Consider the following 16,321-nt stretch of genomic DNA (forward strand, 5'->3'; position numbering starts at 1 on the left):
AGGACGTATGATAAGACATTTTGAACTAGTAGTGCAAATTATTAGTACAACCTCCTATTATATTAATTTTTAAGAAAATACCGTTCTTCAAAAATCTTGGAGATGGTGAATAATTTTTGTATTTCATTTCTAACGTAAACTAAAGCTAACTAAATACAACAATATATTTAAACATATATTTAATCGCGTATCAAACATACAAAAAGTAAACAGATAATAAAAAATTACAGACTCATATTAAAAATACATTTTCAAGATAATAATAAAAACTTAAGAGTGTGAAAAATAATGGAGAAGAATGCAATAATACCTTCATTTTTTAGAGCTACACAATCCTACCACAATGCTACAGTGCTTGGTCATAGACATTAACAACATATTAATTTGACCACAATGGTGCAAAAAAGGTAAAAAATGACCACAATCGTGCGAAAAAAATGCAAAAGGAACGACAAGTCGCACTCACCACAGTAATGGAGATGAATGCAGCCTTAGAACAATAGCGAGATGTGAAGCAATGATGGTGTTCGCAAGGTTTGTATTGAATGAATAGTGTTTTGCTGAGGAAAGAAGAAAAAATTGTGAAAGTGGTAACTTTTGTATTTTTGCGAATTTAACCTTAGAAAGACATATGATAACGATTATTTAAATAACTAAAGCAAAATGTATACCATTACTTTAATTATTCGTAAAATTGAAACTTAAAAAATAAAAAATTATAAATTTCAGTGGTGATTTTAAAATTTTGATCAGCTTTTCTGAATTGAGTTCTTAAAAAAAAAAAAAACTAAAGTAGAAAGGCTATATGGCATTGGTGTTGAATAAAGAAAACTTAAATTTATATTGAGGTTTTTTTACCCCTGGTAGGCAAATTTGCCTCATAAATTACCAAAATGGGCAAAAAAACGTCAATGGGAAGTCGTGAGGGGGCCAGAACGACTTCCAAAGAAGAAGTCGTGCCCCCTGCACGACTTCACACTGTTCACATGAACAGTGGTGAAGTCGTGCACCCCAAAAATGACTTCTGGGCCTGGTAATCGAATACATGGAGCTGTAATCGATTACAACGGTTTTGTAGGCAAAAATGGGCCTGGCAATCGATTACAGACCCTTGTAATCGATTACCAGGAGGTTTTTATGTAGTAACAGCCCTAGTAATCGCTTACCAGTGTCTGTAATGGGCAAAAAGTCCCTGGTAATCGATTACGATGCAGTGGTAATCGATTACCAGCAGGTTGAATGCAATGACAGTCACTGGTAATGGCTTACTAACGCGCGTAATAGACAAAAAGTACCTTGTAATCAATTACAGATCAGTGATAATCGATTACCAGATTGTTTGAGTCATTTTATTTGTGTTGTAGAGTCATATTTTATTGAATGAAATTACAATTGGAAAGAAGGAGATAAACTCATAAACGAAATTTGAAGTATTTTATTCAATTCAAAATGCATTACATAACGATAAAAAGTAAAAATAAACACAATAACACTGGTAACTATCTAGGAGGAAGGTCCACCATGTGGATCAAAATGACGACGCAGAACCTCATGCTCTAAATGACCAACTCGAGTGTCCAATGTATCGAAGCGGTCTCCCATGTTGAGCTCGAGCTGTTCAAGTCTTTCATTCAATGCGTTGAAGTTGTCCCCCACAAATGTTCTCAGATCATTGATCCCCCTCATGAAGTCATCATTTGAAAAAGTTTGGTGGGGAAGAATGGGCGGTGGTGGTGGTTGTTGTGCAGGAGGTGCTTCATTGTCGCCTTCAGGAGGAGGAGGAGGAGTTTTGTGAACCCATATGTCGTCTGCATTTTTGTGAAATCCAAAGGAATCTAATGATTTTTTCGATATCCTCATATGCCTGTTCCGTGGGCCACGAATTTCATCATCCAATGGAATTTCAAAATGTTCCAAGATACGGGTGATAAAAAATGCATATGGTAAAGGAGCATTTGGCTTCAAAGCCTTCTTCATCCTATATCGGATGAGATGGGTCCAGTTTATCTGCTTCCCGGTCATTATAATCCACAGTAAGATAATATCTTCCTCACTAGCCTGGGCAATGTTAGAAACACGTGGCAAAAAAATACGAGCGATAATATAATGTAATATTCTAGCATCAACTGTCATGGATCCGGCTAGAATTCTACCATGTTGAGGTTTGTGTGGCAAAATTATCAACTCTTTTGCCGCGTGGAAACTGTATTCATCTGCCCATTAATCTAGTATTTTTCCTTCAAAATTCAATCTAGAACAGGGTATGTCGGCTATGGAAGCTAATAGATTGGGTTTGATAATAATTTTAACATTCTTGACCTTAGTCTTAATGGTTCCATTATCAGAAATTTTCAGATTACTATAAAAAATTCGTATCAAATCAGGATAGTAATCTGTTACATCAGACACAAAATCAATCAAGCTCAGATTTGTCAGCATGTGGAAAACTTCCAGATTTTCTGTTTGGAAATATTCATCGTCAAGCCATTTTGGTTCAATGACCTCACGGTCACTAAAAAGGGTGAAATACCTTTCAGCAAGTGCAGGGTTTGAAAACTGATGAATTTGCTGTGATTCAGTTGGTGATGATGGTGGTGAGAGTGACAACGAGGTTTCCATCGGTGAAGGCTGACGGCGGCGACTTCCCGCAGCTGTAGAAGATGAGCCCCTAACCCTTTGCCTCTTGGAAGAATCCGCCATTTCAAATTTCAATTGGTGGAAATTGAAGAGAATGGAGAGTAGAATGTGAAAATGTTGTTTAAAAGTGGAAAAAGTAGGAAAAGATGTGATTTTGGAGCTTTCTAAGGTGCTGCAATGGAGGTTTTGGGCGCTGCTGTGCGAAATAGGGTTTGGGTGTGCGTTATGAGAGAGAAAAAGTTGATTTTATAGGGTAGGGTTGCGCTCGTAATCGATTACGGGAATGCTGTAATCGATTACGGGGGGGCCCTGGTAATCGATTACAGGGTGAGGGTAATCGATTACCAGGGCCTGTAGTAGTGGGATGACATAAAGGCTCTGGTAATTGATTACAGTGTCTCTGTAATCGATTACCAGGGGTTTTTTTTGCATAGAAATTTATTTGGCTGTATTATTTGAGAAGGGAATAATATCATTTGGATAGAAATATTAGTTTAACAATTTGCATTTAAATTTATATACATTGTGAACATATGAAATAATAAGAAATATAACAAGTTATTATTACAATAATCGAAGTTGAAGTCGAGTATTAAGCATAACAAGTAGTTATTACAGTCATCCAAGTAGAAGAGTTATAAGGACTTATAAATAGTATAAAGTAATGGAAAAATTGTTAAACATTACAGATTACCATTGACGTAAAGGGTATATGAATCTTGTTCTTGTTTGTCCGTCTTCGTCCGTGTAAGTCCAATCTTTAAGATCCTCGTAGTTCTCAGATTGAGTTGGAGGACATATATCTATTGTTTAGACGAATAGTTCAATATACTGAGATGTGTTTGGACGTTTAACAGACCTATCAATAGTTTGTGCTTTTTGCCAACGTCCAATCATCTGTGCAATATCATTATCACATTTTATGGAAGCTGTATCATAAATTTCTATGACACAATATTCTTAGATGAAAGTTACACAATATTCTTATGAGAATAAATTTNATAAATTTCTATGACACAATATTCTTAGATGAAAGTTACACAATATTCTTATGAGAATAAATTTTTATTATTTGTTAAAAATACATGGTAGATGATAAAATACAATTGAAGTTAAGGTTTATCTATGTCCTCCAGTCCCATAAGTTGGTCTTCTTCTTTGGCGTTGTCCTCGTCTTTGTGATTGCGGAGACTGCGTACCTTCGTCTTCGCTTTGAATGGAATGTTGTTCATTTTGGAAATCCATTGTCGGCCGATAAACGTTTTGTGACGAAGAAGCGTGTTCATATGCAGACAATGGAGTCATTGTAGACGTTCCAAAATGATGGGAAGGACCCACAGTAAATGTTGACGGACCTGCACTGTGTGGTGTTGATGGTGAATAATAACCATAAGATTGTCCACCTTGAGGATACTGAGTTGGATATGGATATTGTAGGTGGTCAAAGGAAGACCGTTATGGGACGTCGTAGGGTGGTGATGAACGATATGCAGACGGTGCTTGAAAATGTTGTTGTTGATCCAAGTCATACTGTTGAAAAGAAAAAGTAAGTTTTGCAGGAAATAATAAACATTACATAATGGAAAAATACAAATATAGTTTAACCTCTTCGTCCGATGAGTCATCTACAATTGGAGCTAAATAACGGATTGTATGACTTATGTACCACTGCATATACTCATATTCGTCACGCAAGTGACCATTTTTGTGGAATGGAACGCTGTTAAAGAAACGATTTTGATGGTCATTCCATAAACCAATCCATTGTTTATGGTGTTCTTGCCAATCCCAGTCAGCTCGTCCTCTCATATCCTCTTTATGTATCTTGTCGAGATTCATCGGTGTTTGTGGGAGAAGTTGACGAAATCCAAGTTGACGTATAACACGGTCTGAGTGGTGGAATTCTACAACTGAGAAACATATAAGAGGCACAACTGCTCGAGAAGTGGGGGGCAGTTGGACTGTAATCATGCGACGAATTTCATCACATCGGTAGGGAGTCCATATGAACTGAAATATTTTAATAATTTGTTAGAAAATAATTTATGGTATATTTGGGTCGAAATATTGAAAAGTACAATACCTGTTTCGGTGTAAGGTCATCTAATTTTTGACGAAATTGTTGTAAAGTAGTGGTGTCGTGAAAAATTGATTGTGTTGTACGACACCATCTTTTCGCCACTGGAAAAACAGCACCGCCATAAATGTCGTCCTGATTGACCTCATGTATTTGCGGAGCAATACATGTTATTCTTTCCCATGCCCAGCACTGTAACAATATCATGCAGTCACCGATATTGTCTTGATCAACTCTTGTACCATGATCAAGGGCACGGTATAAACAGGCCAGAACTGCGGATGCCCAGCTGTAGTTTACCACCATCTGCAAGTCAGCTAAAAGTGGTAGATACATCAAATGTACCATGCTTGCAGAAGTATCTGGCATTAGTATGCTGCCAATTATCAACAACATGTACGCTCGAGCGTATTGTTCCACTACCTCATCGGGGGCGTCATGAGGTAATTGCCGAAATGTATTATTCAGCCAGGACAATTTGATTCTGTTGCCCCTAATAGTGTTTTCCGGTGGAACATGCCCTAATAATTGCTGGCAAAATAATGTCAGAGGTCCACTGCTGATGCTAGTGACAGCATTACCTTCAATCGGAAGCCCTAGTTGCAATGCAACATCTTCCAATGTTACCGTAGTCTACCCCAGAGGCAAGTGGAAAGTATGAGTCTTAATTCTCCACCTTTCCACTAAAGTAGTCACTAGGACGTGATTTATTTCCATATTTGAGACCTTCAAAATATGGTGAAATCCGACTGCTTGTAGTATGTTGATCACTCTTTCATCTAGTTCATCGACATGCTTCGCTATCCATAATGCATGTCTTCTGGGTCGAAGAACTCTTTCACTTCCTTCCCAAATTGCCTTAACAACGTGGTTGTCTTGAAGACACAAAAGAGACATATCAACGGGAAGATACGTGCAAAAGCCATATCGAATATTTTTTGCGTAACGGAAAAAGATGCAATTCAATCAGAGGAGGAGATTGAAATTCTTTCTCTGGAAAAGAATGCTTCTAGTGATGCAAATGCAAAGGTTCCTCCCACATGATTTTATGCAGCAAAATTTTTGGCGTGACTAGTCCATCAATAATGTTAGGTGCGAATAATGAAAGTGGTGCAGTGAAATTATTATTGCACGGATAACACAGACACATGCTTATGAATAGGAAGCCTACTACACACCTAATTAATAATTTAAGTTGTACATAATTTATATACAACAATTTATAATACATTAATTGTTTTAATGAATTTTTTTTATTATAATAAAATACTTATAACAAATATAAAATAATTTAGAATTTTTTTGCAATTTTTTATGATTTTAGATTAATTTTAAAGTAATAAAAATGATTAAAATTAAATAAAAATGAAAAAAGTGAAGTTGTGGGGGGTGCACGACTTCAACTATGGAAGTCGTGCACCCCCACAACTTCACTTTTTTAATTTTTATTTAATTTACATATTTTTATTACTTTCAAAAATAATTTTAAATTATTAAAATTATCAATTTAATTGTAAAAATTGAAAAAAAATATGTTTAGCATCAAAAAAATTAATTAAAATATTATACAACATGTAAAAGACACATTTTATTTTTTGAATTTTAAAAAAAGGTTTTAAGAATTATCTATGATTTATTCCAAATTTTCACTCAAAAACTTGGTTTAGTTTTTAAAAAAAAAATTGAAAAAATTAACCTCGTAATCACAAAATTATTTTCAACATTATACATATTTATGGTCAAATAATTATTTTTCTAATTTATTTGTACCTCTTATTGATTTTTTTATTAAATTTAGATTAATTTTAAAGTAATAAAAATGATTTAAATTAAATAAAAATAGAAAAAGTGAAGTTGGGGGTGCACGACTTCCACAACTTCACTTTTTTCATTTTTATTTAATTTAAATATTTTTATTATTTTCAAAAATAATTTTAAATTATTAAAATTATCAATTTAATTGTAAAAATTGAAAAAAAATATGTTTAGCACAAAAAAATTAATTAAAATATTATACAACAGGTAAAAGAAACATACTTATTTTTTGAATTTTAAAAAAAGTTTTAAGAATTATCTATGATTTATTCCAAATTTTCACTCAAAAACTTGGTTTAGTTTTTAAAAAAGATTGAAAAAATTAACCTCATAATCAGAAAATTATTCTCAACATTATACAATATATTTATGGTCAAATAATTATTTTTCCAATTTATTTGCACCTCTTATTTATTTTTTTATTAAATTTAGATTAATTTTAAAGTAATAAAAATGATTTAAATTAAATAAAAATGAAAAAAGTGAAGTTGTAGGGATGCACGACTTCAAAACTTCACTTTTTCTATTTTTATTTAATTTAAATTATTTTTATTACTTTCAAAAATAATTTTAAATATCAGTTTAATTGTAAAAATTGAAAAGAAATATGTTTATCATAAAAAAATTTAATTAGAACAACATATGTTTACCATAAAAAAATTTAATTATGTTTTGTAATATTAATAATTTATTTGGTTAAATGATATGAAAAAATATTAAATATATAACTTGTACACGCAAAACAGCATGCCCAAAATCATTTCTATTTTGTGTAGAAATGAAAGGTCACTGTCCAAAATTTAATACGCATGCATGCAAACCTAAACATAGGTCATGGTTCCAAGAAAAATCAGTAATTGGCTACTTGCATGACTAATATATTTCATCTTCAGACCATTCCATCTTCACTACTTTACCATTCCATTCCATCTTCACTACTTTGCCTTCTATCTTTAAACCAATCCAACTTCACAACAATACTCAAAATATTTCATTACGTAATGGCATCGTGGAACTTCAGAGCATCTTCGTCATCACAAAACATTGATGAAGAAGAACCTTTGATACTAGATAATGTTGATGATTTCAGCACAGATGATGAAATGGATAGCTTACTTCGCGATGAACATGGTGATGACGATCAAATGACACAGTCGTCTCAGCATGTCATTCCAGAACTGCATGAGCGTATGCAATTCCAATCAAAGGAGGAAATTGTTGTTGCAATCAAACAATATCACATGACCAATGGTTACAAATACAACGTTGTTGAATTGAAGCCTAACATTTATGTTATTCGATGTCTAGAATACCACAATGGTTGTCAATGGCGATTGAGGGCAGGCTATAGCAAAGTCCGTAAATATTGGGAAATCAAAAATATTGATGGCCAACATACCTGTTTCTCAAACATACTATCTCAAGATCATACAAATCTTGATTGTACTCACATTGCCGCAATTGTATCAAATTTTGTCCGCACAAACCCCTCCATTCCCATCAAAAGTTTGATTGCATATATTAAAGCTCGATTCGGATATTCTGTGTCATACAGAAAAGCTTGGATCGCAAAGCAAAAGGCTCTTGCCATGGAGTTTGGTTATTGGGAAGAGTCTTATAACCATCTACCCAGGTGGTTGCATGCGGTGAAGGAAGCAAACCCTGGTACAATATTACAGTGCACCGGTTCTCCAGTGGAGATTGATGGACAAACAGACAATAATTGCTACATTATGGAAAGAGTTTTTTTGTCTTTCGGTCCTTGCATACAAGGCTTCAAATATTGTAAACCCATTCTCCAAGTCGATGGGACGTTTCTAACGAGCAAATATCATGGAACTTTTCTCACCGCCATGAGTCAGGATGGCAATAGAAATCTTTTTCCAATAGCATTTGCAATTGTAGAAGGTGAGACAAAGGAGGCCATGATATGGTTCTTTCAACTACTTCGAGAACATGTTTACCCTCAACCAAATATTTGCATCAGCACTGACAGAGGAAAGGGTATCTTATCCGCCTTAAGATCAGAAGAAGTTGGTTGGGAAGAAGATGGTTTGAACTCTATTTATTGCATACGTCATCTAGCCTCCAACTTCAACAACAAATTCAAAAATCAAGACCTCAAAAAGCAATTCATCAATTTAGGTACTACTATATATAGTTAACATAATTTAATCTATCTAACCTACCAATTTAATGTTTATATTTAGTTAACATAATTGTACAAATTTACTACATCCGTACAGCTTACGAGGTCAAGCAACCTATTGTTACGACAAAGCTTACTGCACTAAGACACCATTACCCACAACAAGTTGCTTGGATAGATAAAATTCCATTAAATAAATGGTCTCAAGCTTTTGATGGAGGGAGAAGATATGGACATATGACCAATCTTGCTGAGTGCATGAACTCCGTTTTAAAGGGAGCACGTTCATTACCAATTTGTGCACTCATCAAAACAACATTTAAGAGGACACAATCATGGTTTCTTGAACGACGACTAAAAGCACAGTACATGCTACAAGCAATCCACCAATTTCCTGAAGAAATTGTCGACATTATTAGGAAAAATCAACAACAATCAGAATTTTGTCATGTTCATCGCTACAACTGTGAAAATTCAGAATTTGATGTTCAAGAAATTTCAACACCTCACCAATATCGACCACATCCAATTTCCTATAAGGTCAGGCTAAATGAATGGTGGTGTGATTGTGGTCACTTCCAAGCTACTCGTCTCCCATGTCATCATGTCATTGCCATTTGCGCAAATTCACATATACCACTAACCCAAGTAATCGATCCAGTATATAGCCTTAATAACATTTACAAGGCATACGAAGTACAATTTCACCCAATCAAAAATGAAGATTATTGGTCTGCGTATACAGGTCCAAACTTCATACCAGATCCTCATATGCGACGCAAGGCATCCAGAAGACCGTCTACAAAAAGGATTCCTAATGAGATGGATCAATCCACTCCAGATCAGCCCAAAAAATGCCCTTACTGCCGCAACGAAGGTCATCATAGGGGAAATTGTCCATTTCGTCAGTAGTTAATTTTGTAATCGAATCAATAATAAATCTATTACTTTTAACATTTCATATAAAATTCTATTCTACATTTTAATTTCCTTCTTTTATTAAATAAATTGTAAGGACAATATCTTCTTTGTCTAACACAAAAACATATTAAAAATTTCTAAAACACCTCATAAAAATGTTGTTCAACAATCAAATTACTCTGGTAATCGATTACCACTGCATCATAATCGATTACCAGGGACTTTTTACCCATTATAGACACTAGTAAGCGATTACCAAGGCTGTTACTACATAAAAACCTCCTGGTAATCGATTACAAGGGTCTGTAATCGATTACCAAGCCCATTTTTGCCTACAAAACTGAAGTCGTGCTTGGGAGGCACGATTTTACCATGTTGTAATCGGTTACAGCTCCATGTAATCGATTACCAGGCCCATAAGTCGTTTTTGGAGTACACGACTTCACCACTGTTCATGTGAACCGTGTGAAGTCGTGCAGGAAGGGCACGACTTCTTCTTTGAAAGTCGTTCTGACCCCACGACTTCACCATTTTTGTAATTTTGTTTGTTTTTGTCTATTTTCGTAATTAGGTACTCAAATTTGCTTATTTCCGTAAAAAAACCTTATATTGAAGAGTATTGTGCATGACTTTAGTATTCGAAATATAACGGTGTGTCATGTCTTGAATATTTGGTTACTTTTGGATTGTAAAAGAAGCATTTCACTGTAGTGGATTTAATAAAAGAATATTGTCTTTTTTTGTCAAAAGGTCTTGATTATATTACATATTTTGTTGATAAAAAAAAATCGATATTTTGTTAATTTGGTTACCAAAATGGAGTTATATTATATTGTTTTATATAGTATTACAACTAGTATTTTTATTTATAAAATTGAACGTAACCCTATTATTAATTAATAATAAAAAATGAATATACTGATGAAAATGTACCTACAATGTTGAATTTTGTTAATGACATTTAAAAAACAAATAACTTTGAACAGATTTTTGTTACACGCTTAAATATAATATTTTATAGACCTAGTTAATGAATATGATTATCTTGTTTCCAATATCAAAATCGGACATTGAATCATGTTCTTTTTTAAGATAATAAATAATGATATTTAGACTTTTGATAATATTTAAATATAATTTACATATCATATATAATGACACTTAAATAATATTTTTATAAAAAAAAGTTGTGTAAATATCATTATCATTATCTAAATAATATTATTGTAAAAAAAGTTATGTAAATATCATTATCATTTCTCAATGCCCCATCAAGTTTTTAGGTATAAATAGACCAGAACCCAATCTTTTTTCTCACAACTCAAACCCTCTTCAAATTCTCTCTCTCTTTGGCTCCTTCATTGACTCTCCGAACCCTCTTCATTCTCACCTTCTTCTCCCTCCAATTTAGCACTCAAAGTAGAGCTGCATGGCATCAACATTCTCTTCCACAATTCCCATAGTCGACCTCTCCAAACCTGATGCAAAGACCCTCATAGTCAATGCTTGTGAGGAGTTTGGATTCTTCAAAGTCATCAACCATGGAGTCCCCATGGAAGCTATATCCCAATTGGAAACTGAGGCCCTCAAGTTCTTCTCTTTGCCACTCAATGAGAAGGAAAAAGCAGGGCCTCCCAATCCTTTTGGGTATGGTAGCAAGAGGATTGGACCCAATGGTGATGTTGGTTGGGTTGAGTATCTTCTTCTAAACAACAATCAAGAACACGATTTTTCTCTCTATGGTAAAAATCACGAGAAATTCAGGTGCCTTGTCAAAATACAACCAGTTTCAACTTGTATGTATAAATGAACTAAACAAATTAAGGAAATGATTGATTTTGTTATCTCTTGTTGGTGCTATATCGCAGGTGTCTATTGAACAGCTACATGTCTTCTGTGAAGAAAATGGCTTGTGATATTCTTGAGCTGATGGCAGAAGGGCTGAAGATTCAGCAGAAGAATGTGTTCAGCAAGCTTTTGAGGGATAAAGAAAGTGACTCTGTTTTCAGGGTGAATCACTATCCCACTTGCCCTGAACTTGCTGTGAATGGTCAGAACATGATTGGATTTGGAGAACACACAGACCCACAAATCATATCTCTGCTAAGGTCTAACAACACTTCAGGTCTTCAAATTTATCTCAGAGATGGAAGCTGGATTTCAGTCCCTCCTGATCACAACTCCTTCTTCATCAATGTTGGAGATTCTCTTCAGGTACATCAATGTTGAAAAATTCAAAATGGAATAATATTATATTTGAAAAGGGGTTTGTGAGATGATTTTATGATATTGGTTAATCATTGTATCTGATTAGTACTCTAACGTGTTCATTGCGTGTGTTTTTCCCATAGGTTATGACTAATGGACGGTTTGGGAGTGTGAGACACAGGGTTTTGGCAAATGGGTTGAAGTCGAGGCTCTCAATGATTTACTTTGGAGGTCCACCTTTGAGTGAGAAAATAACACCATTGCCCTCTCTCATGAAAGGAAAAGAAAGTCTATACAAAGAGTTTACGTGGTTCGAGTACAAGAATTCAACCTATGGTTCAAGATTGGCTGACAATAGGCTTGGACATTTTGAGAGAATTGCAGCTTCATAATATGCCAGAGGAGTATCAGGGTACTTGTCCTTTGTACAATCAAATATTGTCAATATTCTAATACAACAATAATCATTTAATATTTAGAATCAGAGTGCAAACATTTCAGACTTTATTTATACTTCACTTATTCCAATAATTTATGAATAAAGTATTAATCTATTATTTTATCTTTTTAATTCATTTAATCTCTCACTTCTCTTAACTTAACTGTATAAAAATAATATTATTATAGAAAAATCTTTTTATAAGAAGTTTTTTATACTTATTAACACTTCGCTTGCTACCAGGGTTTACAAGTGAAATGCAATATTCCAAAGTAAGTATAGATACTATATAAAAGAGTTACACAGTTATGATATGTACAGGACAATTATCTAACTAGATTATAAAGTTTTAACCGTATAATTATTCAAAATATCTATAGGAATTTAAATTTTATATACAAAAACTCCTACACCAAAACTATATACAATCTAAAACTTTGAAAATATCTACTCCGTAGTATTACCTCCATCGAGTGCTTGCTTTAGAGACATCTCTTCACACCCATAGAATGATCATAACAAAAAAAGAGAAGTCAAGGAAAACATACAACACAGAACACAACAGAAGTGTAAGCTAAAAGTAAAAACAATTAATGATATATATAAATTCAATTAAACATTCATAGAAGTTGCATATACACATATCATAACAAACTAAACTTTATATTTGACAGACCATTGGCTTGACCATCCAAATTAATATGAATATGTAGCTATGGTAGTTCATACACTTGTTATGGTGAAATAGTTGGCCTACCCCAAGCTACCACACAAGGTTAGTTGTTATCACTCACCTTAGGCCAAGGAAAATCCCTAGGCTAGGACCTCTTACTATCACTACCCCTCTCTACTTAAGAATAGGTGACCATTAGAATGCCAAGATGAACTCCAAGACTGAGCTTCCCATATTCATACTTACAAACTTTAATAAACATCACCGAGAAATTCCTCCTTAGAATTCTCTTTCACACCATTTGGAACAATAACCATTACCTTGGTACTTATATATAAAATTCATACATAGTGGTACATCATCCACAAACCAACCAATTTTATTCCTTCACAAACACGAAACAAAGAAAGAAAGAAAACATGATATCTAGGAGCAGTCGCTCAACGCATACCATCGCTAAGCGAATCCAGAGGTTCTCGCACAACGACCATCCCGCTGTGCAAATAAACTCCTAGTGGTACCAGACCTCAACCCCCTCGCATAGCGCTCCAATTCGCTATGCGAAAGCCTAGATAGTGGTCCAACCCCCCCCCCCCCAAACAACAACTCGCAAAGCGCACCCCCTCACTATTCGAATAAATCTAGCAGTGACCTCACACCACAACCAAGCGCTCTGCGCATTGATTTGCTGTGTGAATCTTTAGACATAAAGCAAACCCCCACAACCATTCGCACAACACACATTATTGCTGTTTGAATTTCTCGGACAAACTCGCCATGACCACTCGTTGTGCGAATTTTTTCGTTCAGCGAGTATGCATAATTCTACAACATGAATTCTGCAGAACTATGCAACTCAACCTCCATTTACCAATTCTAACTATTTTTGCCAACTTCTAACACTCTTAAATTGTTATATATACCCAATTAGACTTGACCAAACGTTTCTAAACCTTCCTACCATCATTCTAAAATGTTTATGGACCAATTCTTACTTCAAAACCTCTAAAATCACAACTTATAGACCTAAAATCCAATCTAGCACTTTTGACACATTTTTGACCAATTTAAGGACTCAAGCAAGTCACATTTGACTTACAAAAGCTGCTTCAATAGACCAATTGAGCATCTAACCTCTAATTCTCATTTTCATTACCTCACTTCCTCAAAATGACTTAAAACAAGTATAAATCACTTCAATTTCAAACTAAACACCCTCCGAACTGATTTCTAACATACAATACAGTTCACCACAATCCGATCAACATTCCATTTTGTTCATAAGCATCATTCAACATATCATACTCCAAGACAATAAATTTAAACAAGATTAATATATAACAAAAAAACTAATTTCTATTCCAATAACACAATACTTATAAAATTCATCATACACATACAAGTTTAAAACATAAATCATAATGTATCTAGCTTCCCTTACCTCAATCAAATTTTGCACAGCTCGTAGAAACCCCAACAGATGCTTGCCGCAAGGCAACTCTAGAAAACTCTACAAATCACCGATTGGTGATAGAAAACAAATCTTAAAACATAAATTGAGCTAGAAATTGAAGGAGAGAAGTTCTTGATCCATGCAAACAAAATCACTTTGCATGATCAAGAACCCTAGGCGCTCAAGAAAGGGGTTAATCACTTACCCGCTCGATTCGCCCAATTGATTGGTCAGATGTGTAGTCCTTGATGCAGTGATTGTCTGGGCACCTCCTGATCGTCAAATAGATAGCCTGATATTAAGAAATTTTAGAGAGAAGTAAGAGAAACGGAAGAGAATATTGTTTGAGAAATAGAGTGTTCTTGAAGTAATAAGAAGTGTTTATAAAATTCTATTTATATTATAAGATTATTTTAAAGTAAAATAATTGGTCTCATTAATTTAATACATTTATCTACTCTAATACTTTATTTTCTAGGTTCTTACATTTTCCCCAACAACAAAATTTTTGACCTCGAAAATTAGACTTACTAGAGAACAGGTGAGGATACGACTCTCTCATGACTCCCTCTAACTCCTAAGTAGAGTCACCTATCCTACTATCCCAGAAAACTCTGACTAGACTAATGGTTTTTCCTCTAAGTTGCTTAGTTTGGCTCTCCACAATCCTAACAGGTTGTACCTCCACTGAAAGGTCTTCTTTGACTTGCACATCCTCAACTTCCAGCACATGAGAAGGATCAGAAATATACTTCCTAAGCGGTTAGACATGGAATATAGAATGAAGATTCGCCAACTGGGGTGGCATGGCTATCTCATAAGTAACTAGTCTTATACGTCTCAAGATTTGATAAGGACCAATGTACTTAGGAGTTAGCTTCCTAGCATGAATGGCTCTTCCTACACCAGTAATAGGAGTCACTCTGAGTAATACATGGTCCCCAACTGCAAACTCCAACGGTCTCCGCCTCGGGTTAGCATACGACTTCTGTCTACTCTGAGATGCCTGCAATCTCTCCTGAATCAATTTCACTTTCCCTGTAGTATGCTGAATCAATTTCAATTTCACACAAGGACGTATAAACTTGACTTCATCATCACTTGTACTCGCATTATGTTGCGCAAACTATATAAATTCTTCTACCCCTCTCTCGTACTCGACACTGATGCATGGTGAATTAATCCAATGTCGATCCATACGCATATTTACTGAAATTGTTTACACAGTTTCAATAATCTTGAATGATCACTTTGATCATTTTTGTATTTCAAGAAGATTAAATTTTTTTAGTTTATTAAACATAATTTTTAAACAACATATCTAAAATTTTACGAAATTTTTCCAGCATTTCGCATTGGTCTTCAGGTTACACAATGAAAGTGATTATAAATCACAATCAAATATGCACTCAAAGATCAATACAAAAAACAACTGCAAAATTTTATGAAATTTAAGACATGCATATTAAAATCGATATGTACTAATAAACTACAAAAAAGTTATTACTCTTCTTAAACTGTCCAACCGGACAATTCAAGATTCAAGATTCAATACTTGTAAATTATTATTACCATCTCCTCTATATTCATTTGTAAAAAGTACCTTTATTCAAAAAAAATATGGAGATAGTAAATAATTTTTGTATTGAATCTCAAACGAGAAACTAAGACTAATTCATAGTAACAATATATTCAAACAAACAAATAATTACATATGCAACATACAATATATTCAACCAAACAATGTATTGAAGGGAACAAATAATTTCATGTTCATATTAAAAGGAAAATATTAAGAATAGGAACCTGAGAGCGTGAAAGTCGATCAACTATCAAGAATGTTTTCCTATAAAACCTCACCACAAAAATACAATATTTAGACAAAAAAAAAACAACACATTAGTTAGTGTTTTAATAATTTAAAATGAAGACAAGTATGAGAATGAAGA

The 16,321-nt window shown here is 34.1% G+C and overlaps 3 protein-coding genes across 3 annotated transcripts; 2 read left to right on the top strand and 1 right to left on the bottom strand.

Moving 5' to 3' along the window:
- Positions 1-4,092: 4,092 nt before the first annotated feature.
- Positions 4,093-5,611, bottom strand: LOC106760584 (serine/threonine-protein phosphatase 7 long form homolog). Its single transcript, XM_014644003.1, has 4 exons — positions 5,441-5,611; positions 4,721-5,347; positions 4,243-4,647; positions 4,093-4,167 (listed from the first exon to the last, which is right to left on the bottom strand). The coding sequence occupies exons 1-4, from the start codon at positions 5,609-5,611 to the stop codon at positions 4,093-4,095; spliced, it is 1,278 nt and encodes a 425-aa protein (XP_014499489.1).
- Positions 5,612-7,530: 1,919 nt separating this feature from the next.
- LOC106760585 lies at positions 7,531-9,590 on the top strand. The gene is made up of 2 exons (XM_014644004.1): positions 7,531-8,674; positions 8,776-9,590. The coding sequence occupies exons 1-2, from the start codon at positions 7,531-7,533 to the stop codon at positions 9,588-9,590; spliced, it is 1,959 nt and encodes a 652-aa protein (XP_014499490.1).
- Positions 9,591-10,904: 1,314 nt separating this feature from the next.
- LOC106761125 (gibberellin 2-beta-dioxygenase 1) lies at positions 10,905-12,285 on the top strand. Its single transcript, XM_014644636.2, has 3 exons — positions 10,905-11,363; positions 11,468-11,813; positions 11,951-12,285. Exons 1-3 carry the CDS (start codon positions 11,029-11,031, stop codon positions 12,197-12,199), a joined length of 930 nt encoding a protein of 309 aa, XP_014500122.1. The 5' UTR covers positions 10,905-11,028; the 3' UTR covers positions 12,200-12,285.
- Positions 12,286-16,321: the final 4,036 nt, after the last annotated feature.

This window comes from Vigna radiata, chromosome 5 (assembly GCF_000741045.1).
Source record: "Vigna radiata var. radiata cultivar VC1973A chromosome 5, Vradiata_ver6, whole genome shotgun sequence".
Lineage (NCBI taxonomy): Eukaryota > Viridiplantae > Streptophyta > Magnoliopsida > Fabales > Fabaceae > Vigna > Vigna radiata.

Coding starts and splice junctions, on each gene's coding strand:
- LOC106760584 (XM_014644003.1), bottom strand. CDS start 5,611: ATGTCTCTTTTGTGTCTTCAAGACAACCACGTTGTTAAGGCAATTTGG. Junction 5,348..5,440: donor GATTTCACCATATTTTGAAG/GTCTCAAATATG, acceptor CCTCTGGGGTAG/ACTACGGTAACATTGGAAGA. Junction 4,168..4,242: donor ATGACTCATCGGACGAAGAG/GTTAAACTATAT, acceptor TCTTTTCAACAG/TATGACTTGGATCAACAACA.
- LOC106761125 (XM_014644636.2), top strand. CDS start 11,029: ATGGCATCAACATTCTCTTCCACAATTCCCATAGTCGACCTCTCCAAA. Junction 11,364..11,467: donor AAAAATCACGAGAAATTCAG/GTGCCTTGTCAA, acceptor GCTATATCGCAG/GTGTCTATTGAACAGCTACA. Junction 11,814..11,950: donor ATGTTGGAGATTCTCTTCAG/GTACATCAATGT, acceptor TTTTTCCCATAG/GTTATGACTAATGGACGGTT.
- LOC106760585 (XM_014644004.1), top strand. CDS start 7,531: ATGGCATCGTGGAACTTCAGAGCATCTTCGTCATCACAAAACATTGAT. Junction 8,675..8,775: donor AAAGCAATTCATCAATTTAG/GTACTACTATAT, acceptor ACATCCGTACAG/CTTACGAGGTCAAGCAACCT.